The 26,645-nt window shown below is 43.1% G+C and overlaps 1 protein-coding gene across 1 annotated transcript; it reads right to left on the reverse strand.

Moving 5' to 3' along the window:
- Nucleotides 1-1,200: 1,200 nt before the first annotated feature.
- On the reverse strand, nt 1,201-23,409 carry st8sia4 (ST8 alpha-N-acetyl-neuraminide alpha-2,8-sialyltransferase 4). The gene is made up of 5 exons (XM_084159455.1): nt 23,177-23,409; nt 17,927-18,055; nt 10,962-11,219; nt 5,452-5,745; nt 1,201-1,663 (listed from the first exon to the last, which is right to left on the reverse strand). Exons 1-5 carry the CDS (start codon nt 23,287-23,289, stop codon nt 1,384-1,386), a joined length of 1,074 nt encoding a protein of 357 aa, XP_084015581.1. The 5' UTR covers nt 23,290-23,409; the 3' UTR covers nt 1,201-1,383.
- Nucleotides 23,410-26,645: the final 3,236 nt, after the last annotated feature.

Raw genomic sequence — 26,645 nt, forward strand, 5'->3', positions numbered from 1 at the left:
AATTCTGCCCTGAGGCTTCTAATTCTTAGAAAGTTCAGCTGTGAAGAACAACACCTTCTTTTGATAAATGAGCATGGGATCTTTGGAATTAACTTTTCTGGGCACATTATTATTTTATTTTTTTATATCCAAAAATCTAATTTACTGAGCAGAACCTGTATTCTCTGCTTTCTCTTACTGACAAAACATCATGACGACAAAAATGGTTGAAACCAGCGGGTTGCCCAGCAAACATGCCCACATTGGCATGATGTGGGCCAAAATATTGGCCCCCTGTAGGCTGCCCACATTGGGCCGATGCACCTTTGCTGGCTCCCAAGGCATTGGCCCAGTGTGGGCAGGCCATATCTGGTGAAGGCAGCCCTCCCTTTGGATCAGCTGCCCATTCAGGCTCCAGTATTGGCCCTGACAATTTATCAGTTTTTTTTATATTATTTAATATTAATTAAATTTATGTATTATTTAATTATTACAATTCAACTCAATGCATACATATTATCATTTTCAAGCCTTAAAAGGTATTTAGGTTACATTACATCAGAAACACTAGTTTCTCATGTCACTCATTAAAGTTTTTCTTTTAAGACAGTGTCCAAGATCTGGTGGGCTGGTATGGGCTAGCCCTGCATTGGGCTGGTGTGGGAAAGCCCTGCATTGGGCTGGTGTGGGCTTGTTGTGGACTAGACTGTGTTGGGCTGGTGCAGGCTGGCCTGTGTTGGGCTGATGTGGGCTTGGTGTGGACTAGCCTGTGTTGGGCTGATGTGGGCTTGGTGTGGGCTAGCCTGTGTAGGGTATCTTGTTTTGGGCTGATGTGGAATAGTTGTGGACTAGTCTGTGTTGGACTTGTTGTGGGCTAGCCCGTGTCGGGCTGATGTGGGCTTGGTGTCGCCTCTGACCAGAATATCACCTCAGACAGTCGTTTTCTGTTCATTTCCCGACGGTTTCACATGTTGAATCACCACCGTTGGTCTACACCCAGCAGGTAATCGCTAACACACCGCAGCCACCGGTCTTCGTGCTTTGTCTATTAGACAACTACTGCAATGACCAGTGTAGAAATCCATGGTATTGTAATCAATCTGGTCGTCTCTGATGCTCCATCCAAAGGTTTGGTTTCCTGATTTCTCAGCCATGATGCTTACAATGCCAAACCTGACATTTAGATAAGACTAATCATTTTTCAATTACATTCTTTGTTTTGTACCTTTACATTGTTCATTTAAAAAAAGGCACGCTCACTTTTACTTGCTACTTTTGCAATTATTCATCATCAACTGTCCTCCGTAGTCAACTCAGCAGTCATACAGCCTTGTGTGCTTTCTAGTAACGCAAACAAAGTGTCCGTTTATGCCACAAAATGGCACTCCGTCGAGGAAGAGCACTTTAAGATTCGCACTTCGAAGTCGTCAACTTCAGAGCTCCTTTACTGTGCAGCATTTTCAGCGTTTTGAACTCCAGTGGCATCCTGTGAGGGCCTGCGTTGGAGAAGTATCGATACTTGAGCAAGTCGTAGTAATGGTACTTCACCACATTTCCATTTGAGTCCCGCGGAAAGGGCCAGAATCCATACAAGTGAATCTCGTCGCAGAAGCGTGTGGCCAAAGTGTACATCAACAATCCGGTGCTGGGCCGTTTGATATTGATCTTGTTTGTCAGCCAGTACCTGGAAAACAAGAACAAATTGTTTTACTAAGCCTTGCTCAGACTTACAGTAACCTGATTCCATCACTGATACAGATGGCTACAAACATCTCACCGCTGTTATCTCTAGTAATCCACAATACAACAGCAGAGTGCCAGGTACGTATTCCCTAAAACACTCAAAATGGCTCCAATTCTCTATAGTAGCCTAAATAATGCTGGCGGCAACGTTGTTTTGTGATAGAATAACAGCTCAGACTACTAATTGAATGGAATGACAGCTCCTCCGTACTCAAGTTATATTCATGCCGAAGGCTTATGGGCTGCATCCTCGGAGGCTTCAACACGTCAATGGATTCGAAACAGAAAAGGGAAATTTTTTGAGAGAGACTCCCAACAACTGATGAATTAAAGAACAACCGACAGTTTTCAATTCCCAAGACAGACGTGTGTGTCGAGGAGAATTATAATTTGGATTGGATGAAAAAAAGAGCACATTCTCCAGATGTCATGCTGGGGAAACAAATCCAAGTCCTTTTTGCTATTGACCAAATAAACACAGACATACGTAAATCATTATTTGCCTCTGCACTTGATCTTTTTACAATAACACAATGCACTGTCCAGTGAACTGAATATTGAGCCTGAAGTGTGGGGGATAAAAATATTATTTGCAGTGGGTCAGCGCCCAGTAAACACGTACACGTCTGGCTCAGCTGACATAAGAAATTGCGTTGGGAATATGTAATGTGGAAAGCGTTTGCACATTGGGAAGACATCACAGAGATATTAGAATAGAAAGTTGATGCCTGTAGATTTTAGAATGTAGGCATTCGAAATACATCGTCAATACTCTTGCCAATGTTTAAAAGATGTCTAAACTACATATTCCTGATGTATCCTGTACACATCGTACCTATGTTGAGGTTTGTGTGCTATCTGGGTGGCTAGCACTTGATCCCACCCAAATGATCACAGATAATGGTAATTATAAGGGCCAGTGCCGTCCTAAACATATATATATATTTGTTTTACTTTAAGCCACAATCTTTATTTTTCAGTCATGGTTTGCTATAAAGCCGGGGGATGGGGCTTGAGAAATGTAACGACTCTCCATTTAATGGATGCAAGGACTGACAGTCCATGAGGTCAACATGATAGTTTAAACCACATTTTGTAGCTATACACATTGTTTGTTTACATAGACAATTGAGAAAGAGACAGTTGAACTATAAAAAGCCAAGAGGCATTTATAAGTAATATTCTCTAGAATCACTCGGTGTACTGTATATATACAGTATATATCATTAATTTAAACAATCAAAAATGGCTGTACCTATCACAGGTTGGGCCTTTAAATGAAGACAATTTAGATAGGTCTGTCCCGTGGACCTGTTAGCCATGTCCCTCCTTCAACCGAACTATATTTAGCAGCGAGGCAGGGCAGCAGAAAACTCGAACTGAAAGAACACGGTGCTTGGCTGCTATGGCAACTCACAAGGACATTGAATGTGCCCATAAAATCAGACGGTCACAACGCGTGCCCCTGGGGGAACTGCACGGCTAACGATCAACCCACAAAACAATTAACTCATCAACCAGTCAATTGGACAATTAATACATTGCTGTGTTTTTGGCCGGGGAAAATGACGACCGTCACAATTACCCTCTCTTTAACTCCTACGGAGAAGCTTGAGCTCCTAAACCGTATGTTCGTGATAACAACGTTTCTAAATAAGGTCTCACACACTTTCTCCTTTCAAATACGTTTTTCTCATCACTCCTTTCACGGCCTCTATCCTTTCCTCTGTGGCTCGCAGAGTTCTAAATTGGAATTGAATTGAAGCCAATCACATTGGACATTGTCTTATACCTAGCAATCTATCTGCGTATGAAGACATGAGCACAGACTGAAATGTAGCCTGATGAGAACGCATGTGGAATGGCGTGCTGATTGTGGCGTGGGGAGATGTGATAGGCGGGTTGCCCGGTTACTTTACCATGCTGCGTGAAGCAGTGCACACTAACACGACGCACCGCAGGTAGCTCCTCCTAGCTCCTCGCCCCTTTTAGAGATCACCCCAGGTAGCTCCTCCTAGCTCCTTGCCCCTTTTAGAGGTCACCCCAGGTAGCTAGCTCCTAGCTCCACGCCCCTTTTAGAGGTCACCCCAGGTAGCTAGCTCCTAGCTCCACGCCCCCTTTAGAGGTCACCCCAGGTAGCTAGCTCCTAGCTCCACGCCCCCTATAGAGGTCACCCCAGGTAGCTAGCTCCTAGCTCCATGCCCCCTTTAGAGGTCACCGCAGGTAGCTAGCTCCTAGCTCCACGCCCCCTATAGAGGTCATCCCAGGTAGCTAGCTCCTAGCTCCACGCCCCCTTTAGAGGTCACCCCAGGTAGCTAGCTCTTAGCCCCCTTTAGAGGTCACACCAGGTAGCTAGCTCCTAGCTCCATGCCCCCTTTAGAGGTCACCCCAGGTAGCTAGCTCCTAGCTCCACGCCCCCTATAGAGGTCACCCCAGGTAGCTAGCTCCTAGCTCCATGCCCCCTATAGAGGTCACCCCAGGTAGCTAGCTCCTAGCTCCACACCCCCTTTAGAGGTCACCCCAGGTAGCTAGCTCCTAGCTCCACGCCCCCTATAGAGGTCACCCCAGGTAGCTAGCTCTTAGCCCCCTTTAGAGGTCACCGCAGGTAGCTAGCTCCTAGCTCCACGCCCCCTATAGAGGTCACCCCAGGTAGCTAGCTCCTAGCTCCACACCCCCTTTAGAGGTCACCCCAGGTAGCTAGCTCCTAGCTCCACGCCCCCTATAGAGGTCACCCCAGGTAGCTAGCTCCTAGCTCCACACCCCCTTTAGAGGTCACCCCAGGTAGCTAGCTCTTAGCCCCCTTTAGAGGTCACCGCAGGTAGCTCCTCCTAGCTCTACACCCCCTTTGATGCTGGACGACAGCAGTGGGGGGCAGTTGCTATGGCGTGACTTCCCTCTGACTGCATTCTAAATGGCACCCTATTCCCTATATAGTGCACTACTTTTGACCAGAGCTCACTATAGCCTGGTCTACGATCTGTTTGTGTTGTCTTGCCAACTGTCACGACAACATGTGACATTGACCATAGGAGTTGGTAAGACAGCACAAACAGATCTGGGACCAGGCTAGTTTCAATCAATAATTTGAAATGTTTTTCTCCCAACAAAATGAACAATGAATGGCACATTGATAGAATGCATTAGACCTCAGATCTCAGACCTCTAGGGTGCTTCCCATATGGTACCCTATTCCCTACATGGTGCACTACTTTTGACCAGGGTCCCTCCATTATATAGGGAATAGGGTGCCATTTGGGATGCATACTATAACTTTACTTTGTCAACATTAAGGGGCTCTAATGTTGTATTAGTATGAGAGCTGTACCTGTATAATGATATCATCTTTAATTTACTGAGTTGTAAAGTGCTACCAATTGTATTATATGCGAACACTTAATTAATGTCCCATAGCAGACTCTCTTTATGAAGGTAAGAAATACTGTTCTGTTAATTAAGAGTATCATGCTAAAGCACCTTTAATTTGGTGTGTGTGTGTGTGTGTGATATGTGGTGTGTGTGTGTGTGTATGTGCATGGCTTACTTTATACTGAGCTGTAAGATGCAACCAATTGTATAATAGGCAAGCATTTAATGGCCCATAACAGACTCTTTATGAACAGCTACCTGACTGTGTGTGTGTGTGTGTGTGTACTGTAGTGTATACCGTATGTGAGAATGTGTGTCAATGTGTTCATGCATATAGTACACGTGTGGCAAAACTCAACTCACCCTCTCACCGCGTGGATGAGCCTCAGCGACGGGTAGGCCGTCCTCACCCTCAGCTTCCTCTTGACGATGAGCTCGTTGACGCTCTCCACGTGCCTCTCTCCTCCCTTCACCATGAAGGCCGGAATCCACAGCACGCTGTCGTTGAGCATCTGCAGGCGCTGGACGAACCTCTCCGTGTCCGTGGCGTTCTTCAGGCCGCCGTACACCCTCTGGATGACAGAGGGGTTCATGGTGGTGAAGTCGGACCGCAGCCCCACGTCCTCGGCGAACTCGGCCAGCGGCGCCAGGTTACAGCTAAGTCAACAACGGATAGAGAGAGAGCCATTAGAGAAAGAGTACGACCTCGACCTCAACACACTTTCAATACCAATAAGCTTAAAGAGGGGGAGAATAAATGCTGTTCTTTGTAAGGGTGGTCGATCTTCAGAGTCTTCACTCCCGGGTCCTGGAAAAGCTCAGTGTTAATGCTAATTTTTGTTCCAGCCTTGCACTTACAGTGGCTTGCGAAAGTATTCACCCCCCTTGGCATTTTTCCTATTTTGTTGCCTTACAACCTGGAATTAAAATTGATTTTTGGGGGGTTTGTATCATTTGATTTACACAACATGCCTACCACTTTGAAGATGCAAATTTATTTTTTGTGTGAAACAAACAAGAAATAAGACAAAAAAAAAACAGAAAACTTGAGCATGCATAACTATTCACACCCCCTCCCCCCAAAGTCAATACTTTGTAGAGCCACCTTTTACAGCAATTACAGCTGCAAGTCTCTTGGGGTATGTCTCTATAAGCTTGGCACATCTAGCCACTGGGATATTTGCCCATTCTTCAAGGCAAAACTGCTCCAGGTCCTTCAAGTCAGACCACAGATTCTCAATTGGATTGAGGTCTAGGCTTTGACTAGGCCATTCCAAGACATTTAAATGTTTCCCCTTAAACCACTCAAGTGTTGCTTTATCAGTATGCTTAGGGTCATTGTCCTGCTGGAAGGTGAACCTCCGTCCCAGTCTCAAATCTATGGAAGACTGAAACAGGTTTCCCTCAAGAATGTCCCTGTATTTAGCGCCATCCATCATTCCTTCAATTCTGACCAGTTTCCCAGTCCCTGCCGATGAAAAACATCCCCACAGCATGATGCTGCCACCACCATGCTTCACTGTGGGGATGGTGTTCTCGGGGTGATGAGAGGTATTGGGCTTGCGCCAGACAAAGCATTTTCCTTGATGGCCAAAAAGCTAAATTTTTGTCTCATCTGACCAGAGTACCTTCTTCCATATGTTTGGGGCGTCTCCCACATGCCTTTTGGCGAACACCAAACGTGTTTGCTTATTTTTTTCTTTAAGCAATGGCTTTTTTCTGGCCACTCTTCCGTAAAGCCCAGCTCTGTGGAGTGTACGGCTTAAAGTGGTCCTATGGACAGATACTCCAATCTCTGCTGTGGAGCTTTGCAGCTCCTTCAGGGTTATCTTTGGTCTCTTTGTTGCCTCTCTGATTAATGCCCTCCTTGCCTGGTCCGTGAGTTTTGATGGGCGGCCCTCTCTTGGCAGGTTTGTTATGGTGCCATATTCTTTCAATTTTGTAATAATGGATTTAATGGTGCTCCGTGGAATGTTCAAAGTTTCAGATATTTTTTTATAACCCAACCCTGATCTGTACTTCTCCACAACTTTGTCCCTGACCTGTTTGGAGAGCTCCTTGGTCTTCATGGTGCCGCTTGCTTAGTGGTGTTGCAGACTCTGGGGCCTTTCAGAACAGGTGTATATTACATTTACATTTAAGTCATTTAGCAGACGCTCTTATCCAGAGCGACTTGGTGCATTCAACTTAGGATAGCCAGTGGGACAACCACCACTGGGGGAGAGGCGGGTGTAGAAGGATTACTGTTAGACTATTCCAGGTATTCCTTAAAGAGGTAGGGTTTCAAGTGTCTCCGGAAGGTGGTCAGTGACTCCGCTGTCCTGGCGTCGTGGGGGAGCTTGTTCCACCATTGGGGTGCCAGAGCAGCGAATAGCTTTGACTGGGCTGAGCGGAAATTGTGCTTCCGTAGAGGTAGGGGGGTTAGCAGGCCAGAGTTGGATGAACGTAGTGCCCTCGTTTGGGTGTAGGGTCTGATCAGAGCCTGAAGGTAAGGAGGTGCCGTTCCCCTCACAGCTCCGTAGGCAAGCACGGTAGATGCGAGCTTCAACTGGAAGCCAGTGGAGTGTGAGGGGGAGCGGGGTGACATGAGAGAACTTGGGAAGGTTGAACACCAGACGGGCTGCAGCGTTCTGGATAAGTTGTAGGGGTTTAATGGCACAGGCAGGAAGCCCAGCCAACAGCGAGTTGCAGTAATCCAGACGGGAGATGACAAGTGCCTGGATTAGGACCTGTGCCGCTTTCTGTGTAAGGTAGGGTCGTACTCTGCGAATGTTGTAGAGCATGAACCTGCAGGATCGGGTCACCGCTTTGATGTTAGCGGAGAACGACAGGGTGTTGTCCAGGGTCACGCCAAGGTTCTTTGCACTATGGGAGGAGGACACAATGGAGTTGTCAACCGTGATGGCGAGATCATGGAGCGGGCAGTCCTTCCCCAGGAGGAAGAACAGCTCCGTCTTGCCGAGGTTCAGCTTGAGGTGGTGATCCGACATCCACACTGATATGTCTGCCAGACATGCAGAGATGCGATTCGCCACCTGGTTATCAGAAGGGGGAAAGGAGAAAATTAATTGTGTGTCGTCTGCGTAGCAATGATAGGAGAGACCATGTGAGGATATGACAGAGCCAAGTGACTTGGTGTATAGAGAGAATAGGAGAGGGCCTAGAACTGAGCCCTGGGGGACACCAGTGGTGAGAGCACGTGGTGCTGAGACAGATTCTCACCACGCCACCTGGTAGGAGCGACCTGTCAGGTAGGACGCAATCCAAGAGTGAGCAGCGCCGGAGATGCCCAACCCGGAGAGGGTGGAGAGGAGGATCTGATGGTTCACAGTATCAAAGGGAGCAGATAGGTCTAGAAGGATAAGAGCAGAAGAGAGAGAGTTAGCTTTAGCAGTGCGGAGAGCCTCCGTGACACAGAGAAGAGCAGTCTCAGTTGAATGACCAGTCTTGAAACCTGACTGGTTTGGATCAAGAAGGTCAGTCTGAGAGAGATAGCAGGAGAGTTGGCTAGAGACGGCACGCTCAAGAGTTTTGGAGAGAAAAGAAAGAAGGGATACTGGTCTGTAGTTGTTGACATCGGAGGGATCGAGTGTAGGTTTTTTGAGGAGGGGTGCAACTCTCGCTCTCTTGAAGACAGAAGGGACATAGCCAGCGGTCAAGGATGAGTTGATGAGCGAGGTGAGGTAAGGGAGAAGGTCTCCGGAAATGGTCTGGAGAAGAGAGGAGGGGATAGGGTCAAGCGGGCATGTTGTTGGGTGGCCGGCCGGCCATCACAAGTCGCAAGATTTCATCTGGAGAGAGAGGGGAGAAAGAAGTCAAAGCATAGGGTAGGGCAGTGTGAGCAGGACCAGCAGTGTCATTTGACTTAACCACCGATGATCAGATGTCGTCAATCTTCTTTTCAAAATGGTTGACGAAGTCATCCACAGAGGGGGGGGGGGAATTCAGCAGGGAGGAGAAGGTGGCAAAGAGCTTCCTAGGGTTAGAGGCAGATGCTTGGAATTTAGAGTGGTAGAAAGTGGCTTTAGCAGCAGAAACAGAGGAAGAAAATGTAGAGAGGAGGGAGTGAAAAGATGCCAGGTCCGCAGGGAGTCTAGTTTTCCTCCATTTCCGCTCGGCTGCCCGGAGCCCTGTTCTGTGAGCTCGCAATGAGTCGTCAAGCCACGGAGCAGGAGGGGAGGACTGAGCCGGCCGGGAGGATAGGGGACATAGAGAGTCAAAAGATGCAGAAAGGGAGGAGAGGAGGGTTGAGGAGGCAGAATCAGGAGATCGGAGGGAGAAGGATTTAGCAGAGGGAAGAGATGATAGGATGGAAGAGGAGAGAGTAGCGGGAGAGAGAGAGAGCGAAGGTTGCGACGGCACATTACCATCTGAGTAGGGGCTGAGTGAGTAGTGTAGGTGGAGAGCGAGAGAGAAAAGGATACAAAGTAGTGGTCGGAGACTTGGAGGGGAGTTGCAGTGAGATTAGTAGAAGAACAGTATTTATACTGAGATCATGTGACAGATCATGTGACACTTAGATTGCACACAGGTGGACTTTAGTTAACTACTAATTATGTGACTTCTGAAGGTAATTGGTTGCACCAGATCTTATTTAGGGGCTTCATAGCAAAGGGGGTGAATACATATGCACGCACCACTTTTCCGTTATTAATTTTTTAGAATTTTCACTTCACCAATTTGGACTATTTTGTGTATGTCCATTACATGAAATCCAAATAAAAATCCATTTAAATTACAGGTTGTAAAGCAACAAAATTGGAAGAAACGCCAAGGGGGATGAACACTTTTGCAAGGCACTGTACACACTAACCTTGATGAGTTATATCAGGTGTGTTAGTGCTGGGCTGGAACAAAACCTTGTGTACACCCTGTAGCATTCCAGGTCCAGGAATGAAGAGCGATGTTCTAGAGGCTACGATTCAACTCCACTCAATACTCTGCAGACAATAACTCTTGGCCCTCGTCAAAAGAAGCCCACTATAGGGGATAGCGTGCCATTTGGGGCATCATCATCATTATGTCTGTACTGGGCTGACGGCACAAATGGAAATATTGGTGGAATGTATTTCCTTCCTCTTTACTGTGCTTCAACAAGTTGTGGTATTGCATCATGAGGCAGACTATTCAGAAGTAGCATCTTTGATCAACACTAACAGTATGTGCTTCTGGCTTTGTCTGTTTAATATTCACAACAACCATTTATGAATCATAACACAATCTTCTTATCGATGTCACGTCATACAATATGACATATGAACCTGACTGTTATAAATGCTAAGGTAATTTAAATTCTTATCATCTAGTAATATTTGTATGGAAGTGTCACTAAGCTAGAGGCAAACCCAAACACTAGACAAGAGAAGAGTGATGCTATTTTCCTGATTTAATTTAATGTGGCCCGCATGGGCACATAAACCCAAGAACCGCTCATTAAATGCAGACGGGGGAATAATTTGACCAAGCTTCTGGCTAAGATCTCCTTATGTGTTGATCCAATATGTGGCTTCTATCCATGAGATAATTACAGCTAATATTGTCATTACCTTGAGTGTTTTCTATGAACATATACGTTCTGGAAGGGCTAATGATAGCGGAGCAAAACTGCATTACGTATTTTTTTGCCGGGCAAAAAAGATCCAACCTTTTCTCATAGAGTGTCAGAGAATTTCAATGCCTTAACGGCGTTAAGAAGTCCTAACCCTTGGCTAATAAAACATAGACCAGACATTGTAGCCTTAAAAGGGGTCATTCATATCATATGATGCAAAACGCATCAGCAGTTTGTGCTCTGTACTGAAAGTACTCTAGCTGCATAATTATTTCGGATTGTATAAACAGTGAACTATCCTTTTGAGAGGCAGCAGCAGTACCGTATGACAAAGTCATGCCTGTCGATTTCCTTGCCACATCCGCTGTTGAGAAGCACGCCGGAGTTGCCCACCACTGCGCATGTCTTGAAGCGCTTGTTCTTGAGCGGAGAGACGTCCGGTAGCAGGCTGTGCAGCGTGTGGGAGATGTTGAGCGTTCGGCGTCTGTCGAGGACGTAGTGGATAGTGTCGCCTGGTTTGAAACTGCTCTTCACCACTGAAACGTCCCTCTCAGCATCCAGGAAACGCAGCACGTCCTTCCTGTATGTTAGTCAGAAGAGAACAGCATTGTACTGTAGTGACCTAAGTAAACTCTTTATTAATGTCTGATTTCCCAGAGACAGATTAAGAGTAGTATCGGACTAAAAAGCATTCACAATGGAGAACCTCCATTAAAAGGGCTTTTTAGTCCAGGTTTGGGTTTGGGCTCCCGAGTGGCGCAGTGGTCTAAGGCACTGCATCGCAGTGCTAGCTGTCGTAGCCGGCCGCGACCGGGAGACCCATGGGGCGGCGCACAATTGGCCCAGCGTCGTCCAGGGTAGGGGAGGGAATGACCGGCAGGGATGTAGCTCAGTTGGTAGAGCATGGCGTTTGCAACGCCAGGATTGTGGGTTCGATTCCCATGGGGGGCCAGTATGAAAAAATAAAATAAAAAATAATGTATGCACTCACTAACTGTAAGTCGCTCTGGATAAGAGCATCTGCTAAATGACAAAAAATAAATAATAATAATAAAATAAAATAAATAAAAAGTAAAAAATAAAATAATAAAAAAGATACCCTTATCCCATTGGCCTACTGTATGTTAAACTTATCCCATAGGCCTACTGTATGTTAAACTTATCCCATAGGCCTACTGTATGTTAAACTTATCCCATAGGCCTACTGTATGTTAAACTTAACCCATTGGCCTACTGTATGTTAAACTTATCCCATAGGCCTACTGTATGTTAAACTTATCCCATAGGCCTACTGTATGTTAAACTTATCCCATTGGCCTACTGTATGTTACATTTATCCCATAGGCCTACTGTATGATAAACGTATCCCATAGGCCTACTGTATGATAAACTTATCCCATAGGCCTACTGTATGTTAAACTTATCCCATAGGCCTACTGTATGATAAATGTATCCCATAGGCCTACTGTATGATAAACTTATCCCATAGGCCTACTGTATGTTAAACTTATCCCATTGGCCTACTGTATGTTAAACTTATCCCATAGGCCTACTGTATGATAAACGTATCCCATAGGCCTACTGTATGATAAACGTATCCCATAGGCCTACTGTATGATTGACTTATCCCATAGGCCTACTGTATGATAGACGTATCCCATAGGAATACTGTATGATAGACTTATCCCATAGGCCTACTGTATGATAAACTTATCCCATAGGTCTACTGTATGTTAAACTTATCCCATTGGCCTACTGTATGATAAACTTATCCCATAGGCCTACTGTATGTTAAACTTATCCCATAGGCCTACTGTATGTTAAACTTATCCCATTGGCCTACTGTATGTTAAATTTATCCCATAGGCCTACTGTATGATAAACTTATCCCATAGGCCTACTGTATGTTAAACTTATCCCATAGGCCTACTGTATGATAAATGTATCCCATAGGCCTACTGTATGATAAACTTATCCCATAGGCCTACTGTATGTTAAACCTATCCCATTGGCCTACTGTATGTTAAGCTTATCCCATAGGCCTACTGTATGATAAACGTATCCCATAGGCCTACTGTATGATAAACGTATCCCATAGGCCTACTGTATGATTGACTTATCCCATAGGCCTACTGTATGATAGACTTATCCCATAGGAATACTGTATGATAGACTTATCCCATAGGCCTACTGTATGATAAACTTATCCCATAGGCCTACTGTATGTTAAACTTATCCTATAGGCCTACTGTATGATAAACTTATCCCATAGGCCTACTGTATGATAAACTTATCCCATAGGCCTACTGTATGTTAAACTTATCCCATAGGCCTACTGTATGATAAACTTATCCCATAGGTCTACTGTATGTTAAACTTAGCCCATTAGCCTACTGTATGATAAACTTATCCCATAGGCCTACCGTATGATAAACTTATCCCATAGGCCTACCGTATGTTAAACTTATCCCATAGGCCTACTGTATGTTAAACTTATCCCATAGGCCTACTGTATGATAACTTATCCCATAGGCCTACTGTATGATAGACTTATCCCATAGGCCTACTGTATGTTAAACTTATCCCATAGGCCTACTGTATGTTAAACTTATCCCATTGGCCTACTGTATGTTAAACTTATCCCATAGGCCTACTGTATGTTAAACTTATCCCATAGGCCTACTGTATGTTAAACTTATCCCATAGGCCTACTGTATGTTAAACTTATCCCATAGGCCTACTGTATGATACACTTATCCCATAGGCCTACTGTATGATAAACTTATCCCATAGGCCTACTGTATGTTAAACTTATCCCATTGGCCTACTGTATGATAAACGTATCCCATAGGCCTACTGTATGATAAACGTATCCCATAGGCCTACTGTATGATAGACTTATCCCATAGGAATACTGTATGATAGACTTATCCCATAGGTCTACTGTATGATAAACTTATCCCATAGGCCTACTGTATGTTAAACTTATCCCATAGGGCTACTGTATGATAAACTTATCCCATAGGGCTACTGTATGATAAACTTATCCCATAGGTCTACTGTATGTTAAACTTAACCCATTAGCCTACTGTATGTTAAACTTATCCCATAGGCCTACTGTATGTTAAACGTATCCCATAGGCCTACTGTATGTTAAACTTATCCCATAGGCCTACTGTATGTTAAACTTATCCCATAGGCCTACTGTATGTTAAACTTATCCCATTGGCCTACTGTATGATAAACTTATCCCATATGCCTACTGTATGATAACTTATACCATAGGCCTACTGTATGATAGACTTATCCCATAGGCCTACTGTATGTTAAACTTATCCCATAGGCCTACTGTATGTTAAACTTATCCCATTGGCCTACTGTATGTTAAACTTATCCCATAGGCCTACTGTATGTTAAACTTATCCCATAGGCCTACTGTATGTTAAACTTATCCCATAGGCCTACTGTATGTTAAACTTATCCCATAGGCCTACTGTATGATAAACTTATCCCATAGGCCTACTGTATGTTAAACTTATCCCATAGGCCTACTGTATGATAAACTTATCCCATAGGCCTACTGTATGTTAAACTTATCCCATAGGCCTACTGTATGTTAAACTTATCCCATAGGCCTACTGTATGATAAACTTATCCCATAGTCCTACTGTATGTTAAACTTATCCCATAGGCCTACTGTATGATAAACTTATCCCATAGGCCTACTGTATGTTAAACTTATCCTATAGGCCTACTGTATGATAAACTTATCCCATAGGCCTACTGTATGATAAACTTATCCCATAGGCCTACTGTATGTTAAACTTATCCCATAGGCCTACTGTATGATAAACTTATCCCATAGGTCTACTGTATGTTAAACTTAGCCCATTAGCCTACTGTATGATAAACTTATCCCATAGGCCTACTGTATGATAGACTTATCCCATAGGCCTACTGTATGTTAAACTTATCCCATAGGCCTACTGTATGTTAAGCTTATCCCATTGGCCTACTGTATGTTAAACTTATCCCATAGGCCTACTGTATGTTAAACTTATCCCATAGGCCTACTGTATGTTAAACTTATCCCATAGGCCTACTGTATGTTAAACTTATCCCATAGGCCTACTGTATGATACACTTATCCCATAGGCCTACTGTATGATAAACTTATCCCATAGGCCTACTGTATGTTAAACTTATCCCATTGGCCTACTGTATGATAAACGTATCCCATAGGCCTACTGTATGATAAACGTATCCCATAGGCCTACTGTATGATAGACTTATCCCATAGGAATACTGTATGATAGACTTATCCCATAGGTCTACTGTATGATAAACTTATCCCATAGGCCTACTGTATGTTAAACTTATCCCATAGGGCTACTGTATGATAAACTTATCCCATAGGTCTACTGTATGATAAACTTATCCCATAGGTCTACTGTATGTTAAACTTAACCCATTAGCCTACTGTATGTTAAACTTATCCCATAGGCCTTCTGTATGTTAAACGTATCCCATAGGCCTACTGTATGTTAAACTTATCCCATAGGCCTACTGTATGTTAAACTTATCCCATAGGCCTACTGTATGTTAAACTTATCCCATTGGCCTACTGTATGATAAACTTATCCCATATGCCTACTGTATGATAACTTATCCCATAGGCCTACTGTATGATAGACTTATCCCATAGGCCTACTGTATGTTAAACTCATCCCATAGGCCTACTGTATGTTAAACGTATCCCATTGGCCTACTGTATGTTAAACTTATCCCATAGGCCTACTGTATGTTAAACTTATCCCATAGGCCTACTGTATGTTAAACTTATCCCATAGGCCTACTGTATGTTAAACTTATCCCATAGGCCTACTGTATGATACACTTATCCCATAGGCCTACTGTATGATAAACTTATCCCATAGGCCTACTGTATGATAAACTTATCCCATAGGTCTACTGTATGTTAAAATTATCCCATTGGCCTACTGTATGTTAAACTTATCCCATAGGCCTACTGTATGATAAACTTATCCCATAGGCCTACTGTATGTTAAACTTATCCCATAGGCCTACTGTATGTTAAACTTATCCCATAGGCCTACTGTATGATAAACTTATCCCATAGGCCTACTGTATGATAAACTTATCCCATAGTCCTACTGTATGTTAAACTTATCCCATAGGCCTACTGTATGATAAACTTATCCCATAGGCCTACTGTATGATAAACTTATCCCATAGGCCTACTGTATGATAAACTTATCCCATAGTCCTACTGTATGTTAAACTTATCCCATAGGCCTACTGTATGATAAACTTATCCCATAGGCCTACTATATGATAAACTTATCCCATAGGCCTACTGTATGTGCTGCTGCCATCTCTTCTACATAACATGGCAATGATATAGGAGTTGGCTTCAGCACGTGGTAAGGGGTTTAGACATGACAGGTTTATGCAACCTCTCCAAAGTTCCATTGTCTGATCAATTCAGTTCTTCTGATGTTGGGGGATGAGGAGGCTACACACCTCTGTTCTATATTTGATGAAAATATGTCACAGTTCTCTGATTGTTAATGATGAAATCTTAATGGGGATGCTCTGTTTTGATTCATTACAGGTCTCCTGTTGTGACAGATGTAAGCATGCTTCCAACATGACAGCGACAAACAGTATGGTGTCTCAAAAACGTCTAAAGGTAAGCAAGACGATGAAGCAAAAAAATTAAAATAATAAGAAAGAAAGAAAGAAAGAAAGAAAAGAACTACAGTATACCAGGCTCCCTAAAATGCTGGTGCAATGTGTTCCAGTCAACCAGCGGTAAAGCTTGAAACATTAGGTGGGTAAGAAAAAAACCAAGAAGATAAATGGCCTACATTTTTCACAGCGAGTCAAATAGCAATATCTTGATTGGCTTCGTAATTACAATATGCAGCGTGGGGGAAAAAAAAGAAGCACGGAAATAAGTCCCTGAACAAAGGCTCGGCTAAATGAGCAAAAAGCCTCTTAAGTCGTACAGTAATGAGACTTTTGCAGTTTGAGCAACTTTTCCGTCTCTTTTTCGCTGTCTCAGAGGGCTATGTGTTCTACTGCAGTCCTACTTAGACGATTCCCCAGACACGGAGACAGAGGGGCGGGCTGCTATTCTTAGGCATGGAAGGCACATTTGCCCAATAAAAAGAAAAGTTGTCTCACCGTAATTTAAGCACATACGCAGTGGTGTAGTCAGAAATTAGCTGGTGGTCGTGCTTGCAGCTAACTTCCTTAAATGTTTTGACATTTTGCAATGGGGCAAAGAGAAGAAAAAAAAAATCAGACAAATAATGTTCTATTTGGAACACTGACAAGTAAAAAAAAAATCTGATTGGGTGGGCTTGGCTCCCAACTGGGTGGGCGTGGTCAGACACGACTGACCCCACCAGAGGGAATACTGAAATATGTGTATTTCTGGTGGCTAAAAAAGGATGACAACCTCCCCAAAGTTACTATATAATACAACAGTGTTGTTGGGAGTATAATGACATAACTATCTCAACTCCTTTATGATATACTGTATAGAATTAGTACACAGACTTCTTCAGAAGCAGTACATAAGTAGCATAGACTTATTGACTAGGTTGTTTGTAATGAAAAAAGAACGGCCTTCGGTATATAGATTCTTATGCCATTCAATGCAGTCAAATTCGACGTGGTGACACTGTGGTTGAACTGTGATGTAATGGAGTGTAAAAAGCAAAGCAATGAGCTTGAGTTAATGTTGACCCTGGCCATGAGTCATCCTCCTCATGAGTCTCCAGTGGTTTCCTACTGTATATCTGCGTCCCAAATGGCACCCTATTCCCTATACAGTGCACTACTTTTGACCAGTGGCTTATAGGGCTCTGGTCTAAAGTAGTGCACTATATAGGGAATAGGGTGCCATTTGGGACGCATCCCAAATCGCTGGGTGCTGTTGTACAATTGTGGTGGATGAGGTTAGTAATCCTCACACAATAATAATAATAATAATAATAATAATAATAATATGCCATTTAGCAGACGCTTTTATCCAAAGCGACTTACAGTCATGCGTGCATACATTTTTGTGTATGGGTGGTCCCGGGGATCGAACCCACTACCTTGGCGTTACAAGCGCCGTGCTCTACCAGCTGAGCTACAGAGGACCACACACTGTAATGTGCTCTGGGAGCTGGTGGTGTAGAGAAGAGCTCCATTGTTTCAATTCAAGCCTCTTCTAATCCAATGTCAATAACTGGCCAAGCAGTGACTCACCTTATCATGAGAACTAGTGACGAATTGAGCCGCCATCCTTCGACCGAGTGCTGGAAAAAGGAAGGACCACTCCTGCTGCTTTTCTCTGAACTATTGACCATAAGTCTTGAAGTGTCGAGTTCACTGTCGCTGGAATGAGAAAAGAATAGAAAAAAACATTATTGTCCAAATGTCCCAATGGGGACAGGATCAATGGCATCGCTAGACGAGTGCGTCCCAATGGGGACAGTAGCAATGGCATCTCTGGACGAGTGCGTCCCAATGGGGACAGTAGCAATGGCATCTCTGGACGAGGGCGTCCCAATGGGGACAGCAGCAATGGCATCTCTGGACGAGTGCATCCCAATGGGGACAGTAGCAATGGCATCACTAGACGAGTGCGTCCCAATGGGGACAGCAGCAATGGCATTTCTGGACAAGGGCATCCCAATGGGGACAGTAGCAATGGCATCTTTGGACGAGGGCGTCCAAATGGGGACAGTAGCAATGGCATCTCTGGACGAGTGCATCCCAATGGGGACAGTAGCAATGGCATCTCTGGACGAGTGCGTCCCAATGGGGACAGTAGCAATGGCATTTCTGGACAAGGGCATCCCAATGGGGACAGTAGCAATGGCATCTTTGGATGAGGGCGCCCAAATGGGGACAGCAGCAATGGCATCTCTGGACGAGTGCATCCCAATGGGGACAGTAGCAATGGCATCTCTGGACGAGTGCGTCCCAATGGGGACAGTAGCAATGGCATCTCTGGACGAGTGCGTCCCAATGGGGACAGTAGCAATGGCATTTCTGGACGAGGGCATCCCAATGGGGACAGTAGCAATGTCATCTTTGGACGAGGGCGTCCAAATGGGGACAGTAGCAATGGCATCTCTGGACGAGGGCGTCCAAATGGGGACAGTAGCAATGGCATCTCTGGACGAGGGCGTCCCAATGGGGACAGTATTAATGGCATCTCTGGACGAGGGTGTCCCAATGGAGACAGTATTAATGGCATCTCTGGACGAGGGTGTCCCAATGGGGACAGTAGCAATGTCATCTTTGGACGAGGGCGTCCAAATGGGGACAGTAGCAATGGCATCTCTGGACGAGGGCGTCCCAATGGGGACAGTAGCAATGGCATCTCTGGACGAGGGTGTCCCAATGGGGACAGTATTAATGGCATCTCAGGACGAGGGCGTCCCAATGGGGACAGTATTAATGGCATCTCTGGACGAGGGTGTCCCAATGGGGACAGTAGCAATGGCATCTCTGGACAATGGCGTCCCAATGGGGACAGCAGGAATGGCATCTCTGGACGAGGGCGTCCCAATGGGGAGAGTAGCAATAGCATCTCTAGACGAGGGCTTGATCCTTGAGGGCACACACACATAACCGGTCCAGGTTCTTTGTTTCAATGTTATGATGTTATGACGAATGTGATTTCTCATTGAGGCGATTGAACTGGTAATAACTAAGTAATTACATTGTAATGAATGGCAGAAAAGGGTACTAGAGAGGTAGTGGACTAGAAAAGAAGGCTGGAGTTGTACAGCAGTACACCCCGAGTTCCATATGCATCCAGTTTTTTGTCCTTAATATGAAAGCTCTGTTGTTTAATGAAAGAGACACCTTGAACACACTGTCAATTTGCCATTGTTTTTCATCCATCACACTGTACACTCATAAAGGTCTATTGTCCTTGCTTGGGCTACACCTACTCTTGGCAAGCTCAGTTGATTTTGCAAAGGTTATTTATTCAACTTCCTGTAGAGACGTGCTCTACAGAGGAAGTCATTTCAGAGTCTTCCAAAAATAATACTTTAACACGTATGTATGTATGATTAGGGTGAAACACCATTCACAAGAATACTTTTGTCTTTCTGAAAGAGCTACTCCCAGTCCATTCCCCTACCCTACCCTAACATATCTATGCACAGTTGCCCCAGTGAACAAAGCCCAGAGCCCCGGACATTCTCAAATGTTATTGCAAAAAAAAATCCCAATTGGCCATATGACTCACAGCATCTGCCAGGGTTGCTTGTGGTCATTTGAGGCAAGGTTGTGTGAGAACTGACCTTCTTCTTCAACAGATATACGTGGAAACAATGGAAAATACCCTATTGCTGGGACTTAGTTGTTCACACGCATAACGACCACTTAAGTTACTTCCTATTTGTTGTAGCAACCCGATTAAACTATTGTTTGGCTTAAAACAAAGAGCTTGGAAATTCAAATGTGTAACCTTGTAGGCTAGCTGCAGTGGTGGTTCAAGGGACAATCATCTATAGTTTTTCTAAATCCTAATTACATTTTGAACAGTGTTAACACTCATGAATGGATATGACAACACTTGTTGCCATCACATCAGTTGATAGATGACAGCTCAGCGTTCAACACCATAGTGCCCACAAAGCTCATCACTAAAGCTAAGGACTCTGGGACTAAACACCTCCCTCTGCGACTGGTACCGGAGCGCCAAGTCTAGGACCAAAAGGCTTCTTAACAGCTTCTACCCCCAAGCCATAAGACTGCTGAACAATTAATCAAATGGCCACCCGGACTATTTACATTGACACCCCCTTTGTTTTTACACTGCTGCTACTCGCTGTTTATTATCTATGCATAGTCACTTTACAAATTACCTCGACTAACCTGTACCCCAGCACATTGACTTGGTACCCCCTGTATATAGCCTCGTTATTGTTATGTCATTTTCTTGTGTTACTTTTTGATTTGATTTGTTTTTTTTAACTTTAGTTAATTTAGTAAATATTTTCTTAACTCTACTTCTTGAACTGCATTGTTGGTTTAGGGCTTGCAAGTAAGCATTTCACGGTAAGGTCTACACCTGTCGTATTCGGCGCATGTGACAAATACAATTTGATTATAGCTGTGTTGTTTTCGTTTGACACTTCCTGCTTAGATTGGAGAAAAGGGAACCGCAGGTCTCTCGCATAGGCTCATAGTCTACTGCTCAGTGGTACGCACGCACACACACACACACACACACACACACACACACACACATAACCTTCTTGTCTTCAGTCCAGTAGTATAAAAACTGAAACAAAGCACGTCCTTTCTTTGATAGTATCATCCTACTACTGGTGATTGTGGGCCGTTCTGGCTCAGACAAGGCAGCTTACTGACTGGTGATTGTAACCTAATTATTACAATAATTCAAACCTCACTTCTCTTTAACGCTCAAATGAACCCTTCAGCGTTAACTTTAACTGAGTGGAAAGAAATGGGAATCTCTCCAATTTAGGCTTGTTCATACAAGAAATCACTTTTTCAGTTCCTGGTAAAGATCTAAGACTTTTTTTGCGTCCTCAGAGCATGTGCAGACCAGCTGGCTGGAGTGTTTACAGACATATTCAATCTCTCCATATCCCAGTCTGTTGTTCCCACTTGCTTCAAGATGTCCACCATTGTTCCTGTACCCAAGAAAGCGAAGGTAACTGAACGAAATGACTATCGCCCCGTAGCACTCACTTCTGTCATCATGAAGTGCTTTGAAATGACTATCACCTCCACCTTACCTGACAAACTAGACCCCACTACAATTCGAATACCGCACCAACAGATCCACGGATTACGCAATCGCCATTGCACCGCACACTGCCCTATCCTACCTGGACAAGAGGAATACCTATGTAAGAATGCTGTTCATCGACTACAGCTCAGCCTTCAACACCATAGTGCCCTCCAAGCTCATCATTAAGCTCGGGGCCCTGGTTCTGAACCCCGCCCTGTGGAACTGGGTCCTAGACTTCCTGACGGGCCGACCCCATTCTTCCATGGGAAATTCCATCATTTGGTGTTTTGTTGATGGTGGTGGAAAACTCTGCCTCAGGGAATATGTTGTAATTACAGACCGCAATTCGGGTGTTTCTTGATGTGGGTGTTTCCCTGATATAAGGAAACGCCCATTGATACCTGCCATTGGTCAGTTCTGGTGGTATGAGACTGATGATTTCTCGACACAGATTATTTATTTACATAGCAGGTTAGGGATAACTAACGTGGCAGGTTAGGATAATTAACGTGGCAGGTTAGGTTAATTAGCGTGGCTGGTTAGGAGACTGAGGTTAAGGTTAGGAAAAGGGTTAGGCTACAATGCTACAGTTGTCAAGAACTGTTGTCCCGACGCAAAAGAGACGGCCAAGGACCAATGGCGAGCATCAATGGATGTACTTGATATCAAGAAACGCCTATATCAGAAAACACCCCTAATTGCGGTCTGCAATTACACCCTTCTCATCTCAGGAGCAACCACCGACTGTTTCATTGCTGAGATTCAATTGGCAAATGCGGATTTGCGCTGAGTTGCCATCTACAAGGAACAGCAATGAGGAAACACTCAGTGGTTGTATTTGATTAACGTTTTATAAAAAAGTATGGATTTCAGCAAACAAAGAAAGGCACACAGCTACAGAAGACAAACTTAGGTACACGGCAAGGGTTTAAGAATTTACATTTTCAGAAGTATCAACGCATAGTGACTCGAAATAGTCATAGTGACTCGAAAGAGTGGGAGGTTAATTTTTTAAAACTCTAGTCTGCACTCAACTCCATGGAGGAGTTGAGGTACTTGGCAACCTTCACCTGTACTCAAGAGTCCCAAATATAGTCTCCCTGAACTAGCCTTGATGGTTCAAACACACACAATATTGTAATGTATAAGATTTGATTGATTTTGTTTGCATTCCAGTATTTTGAAAAAAGTGAAATCCTATCAACTACAAACTATATTTCTCTGTATACTGAGATTTTGCCCCAATTTGTGTGGCCGAGGCTCTGAAGGAGAGTCTGTCAGCATGCCTCATTGTCTCTGTAGTATTCAGAGAGAAATTTGTAAAATCTCTGAAGAATCCACTCACATGCCACAGTGAATATGATATCAGGCAATTAAATAACTAGAAAATACTGAATATCAGCACTAATTGCGACTAAGTGTCGTTTTGACATTGTGTTCACCGGTTCAGTCCAAACAAAGGAGAATTAAGCGTCCATCCCAATACAATTGCTATGGGCTGGACAATGGCAGAGGTGTCCAATTGCAGGACACTGGCACAGATCTACCAATATACATCTAAACAAAGTCCTAAAAATGAAAATGGATGCTTTCATTGACCAAGGATGCTTTCATTGACCAAGTCTCAAAGTAGAAAACCTCTGCAGCCCGCCGTATGGTAATCCCTGTGTCCCCCAACCGTGTTCCAGCTATTCTATTGGCCATATCAATGGCAAAAGAACGTATCATACCCAGTGACTTGAGCTTCCTGATGTTCTTCACTTCTAGTTATTTCTTTCGTCTTGTAGAAGATCACCAGGATGCTTATTGTGCAAATAGTCCAGCGTTTCCGTGAGAGACGCATCTCGCAAAGAGTGAGTGACAGAATCCTTTGCGATAGATTCCCCTTTAGAATCCTTTATTGGTCAGATTTGTCCCCCTTCCGAAGCGCTTGACTCCTTCTGCTGCGTGCATTACCATGACTTACAGCAGCTACACCATATCCATCCTATGAAGCCCAGCCTTGTGATGGAAAGGCAACGGGGCCAATCATTTCACTCCGTTTTGCCAATGCAAATGTTCGTGGTTCTCTAAACCAATGGTTATTGGGAAGGGCGTCAACTTTCACTTTGAAGTTATGTTAGAGATCTATAGCACACTGAGCGTGGCCAGACGGAAAATTAAACAGATAGAAAGAACGTAGACGCTGAATGGGCGGAGGAGCTCTGGCCGCCTTGCTGCCTATCCCAAAGACCAGGCCGGCAGCACATGTGCCCCCCATTTTCTGTTCAAACATGGTAACAGTTTACCTTTAACCTGCGGGTATGAAACATTAAGATGCAGTTATAACTCCTTATACTTACATTTTAGCTGACGTTCTTATCCAGAGCAATTTACAGGAGGGTTAAGTACCTTCCTCAAGGGCACATCGATAGATTGTTCACCGAGTCGGCTAGGGGATTCAAAGCAGCAACATTTCGGTTACTGGCCCAACGCTCTTAACCGCTAAGCTACCTGCCGACTTCATGAGCATGCATGACCACTTAAAATGTGTTATTATCAGGTCTAAATCCGGATTAGATGGGAGGTTTGAGGGCCCTGCGGCCTACGACTGCCACAGGATACACCACTTGGTGGAAGTCTGAGCATTATCAAATGGAGGGTTAAGAAAAATGAACGACCAATCAGATGTTGAACTGTCAGGATATAACTGTTTATCTCTTGAAAGACACTACATAGTCAGAAAGGATTCTAAACATCAAGTAATAAGTTCAGAGAAATGCCAGGATGGAAGAAAACCCTGCTGTCGAGAAGTGAGACAAGGATGATGCAAGTGAGAAGATGAGGATAAAAAACGGGTGAGCAACCAAGAGAATGATAAGCTTATTATATTCATAAGAGACAAATAGAGAATGATAAGCTTATTATATTCATAAGAGACAAATAGAGAATGATAAGCTTATTATATTCATAAGAGACAAATAGAGAATGATAAGCTTATTCTATTCATAAGAGACAAATAGAGAATGATAAGCTTGTTCTAAGTCCCCTGTAGCTCAGTTGGTAGAGCATAGCGCTTGCAACGCCAGGGTTGTGGGTTCGTTTCCCACGGGGGGGCAGTATGAAAATGTATGCACTCACTAACTGTAAGTCGCTCTGGATAAGAGTGTCTGCTAAATGACTAAAATGTAAAAAATATTATATTAATAAGAGACAAATAGAGAACGATAAGCTTATTCTATTCATAAGAGACAAATAGAGAGTGATGAGCTTATTCTATTCATAAGAGACAACTAGAGAATGATAAGCTTATTCTATTCATAAGAGACAAATAGAGAATGATAAGCTTATTCTATTCATAAAAGACAAATAGAGAATTATAAGCTTATTCTATTCATAAGAGACAAATAGAGAATGATAAGCTTATTCTATTCATAAGAGACAAATAGAGAATTATAAGCTTATTCTATTCATAAGAGACAAATAGAGTGTGAAAAGCTTATACTATTCATAAAAGACAAATAGAGAGTGATAAGCTTATTCTATTCATAAGAGACAAATAGAGAATGATAAGCTTATTCTATTCATAAGAGACAAATAGAGAATGATAAGCTTATTCTATTCATGAGAGACAAATAGAGAATTATAAGCTTATTCTATTCATAAGAGACAAATAGAGAATTATAAGCTTATTCTATTCATAAGAGACAAATAGAGAATGATAAGCTTATTCTATTCATAAGAGACAAATAGAGAATTATAAGCTTATTCTATTCATAAGAGACAAATAGAGTGTGAAAAGCTTATACTATTCATAAAAGACAAATAGAGAGTGATAAGCTTATTCTATTCATAAGAGACAAATAGAGAATGATAAGCTTATTCTATTCATAAGAGACAAATAGAGAATGATAAGCTTATTCTATTCATAAGAGACAAATAGAGAATTATAAGCTTATTCTATTCATAAGAGACAAATAGAGAATGATAAGCTTATACTATTCATAAAAGACAAATAGAGAGTGATAAGCTTATTCTATTCATAAGAGACAAATAGAGTGTGAAAAGCTTATTCTATTCATAAGAGACAAATAGAGAGTTATAAGCTTATTCATGGTGAAAGCCCCATGATGCAACATTACATTTTTGAACTGGAACAAAATGACATTCTGTGAAAACTATGGGGGATCAAGTTCAGAGGTCTGTACCCTCTCAGTATCATACCCCGGTAGTATAGTTACTGTAGTACAATATTTTGTTATCTTATCTAGCCCTTCAAAAATGATGCCTATTAAACTAAATTCATGACTGACAGGTGATTAAATTTGAAGAGAGCCAAGAGCGAGTTGAAGTGACATTCCTTTTATTTGAAATCTTTTGGTAAAAATACTTGTTGGAAAGTGATCAAGAAACCATATAATATACAACCCCACTCAGATCTGCTCCCATATTCATAAAGCGTCTCCGAGTAGCATTGCTGACTTAAGAACAGTTTTGCCTTTAAATCGTGATAAATAAGATTACATGGACATCAGGGATCTGATCCTGGATCAATACTTCTCGAGACGCTTTTTGAATACAGGCCCAGGTATAGCCTAGTGGCATGGAATGGAAATAATATATACTTCATTCATTTTGGGATTTCACATCCCTTTTCCACTATTATTTGTCACGGGGAAAGAAAATAAACACAAGATGCTCTCGGGAAAGAAGAAGGAAATGTCACACTTTTCACAAAAGATTGTTTACTCCTTACTCAGATGATGGCAAAAAATAGTTGAAGCTTCCTAAGTCTTTTAATTGTTTCCGTGGACCTAATGTGATTGCTGATATTCCCTCTAACTGAGCTCTTTACTAATTAGAGGTGCAGATTTAAATTCTCATCAAACTGATTAAAAATGGATTGGGTAAGCTAGAACATGTCCATTGTCTCTCTATGATGAATTAGGCAACATCAGCTTTTCAATTAATCAAAATTCATCTAAATTAGTTGCACTAATTATTTTCAGGTCAAGACAAAACGTGGCAGATGATAAATAAGTGTGTGAGAAGACCATTCCTTCTTTATATCATTAGTGTTCACATTCCTACAACATTGTTATTTCAAAGACTTCAGACAATATTTGAGATTCAAGTGAATAGTTACGAAACAGAGAAATCAAACGTGTCTGCTTGGTATGCACAGCAGCTGTAAAAAAAAATAAAAAATAAACAAAAAGA

This window comes from Coregonus lavaretus (genome assembly GCF_964263955.1).
Source record: "Coregonus lavaretus genome assembly, chromosome: 4".
NCBI lineage: Eukaryota > Metazoa > Chordata > Actinopteri > Salmoniformes > Salmonidae > Coregonus > Coregonus lavaretus.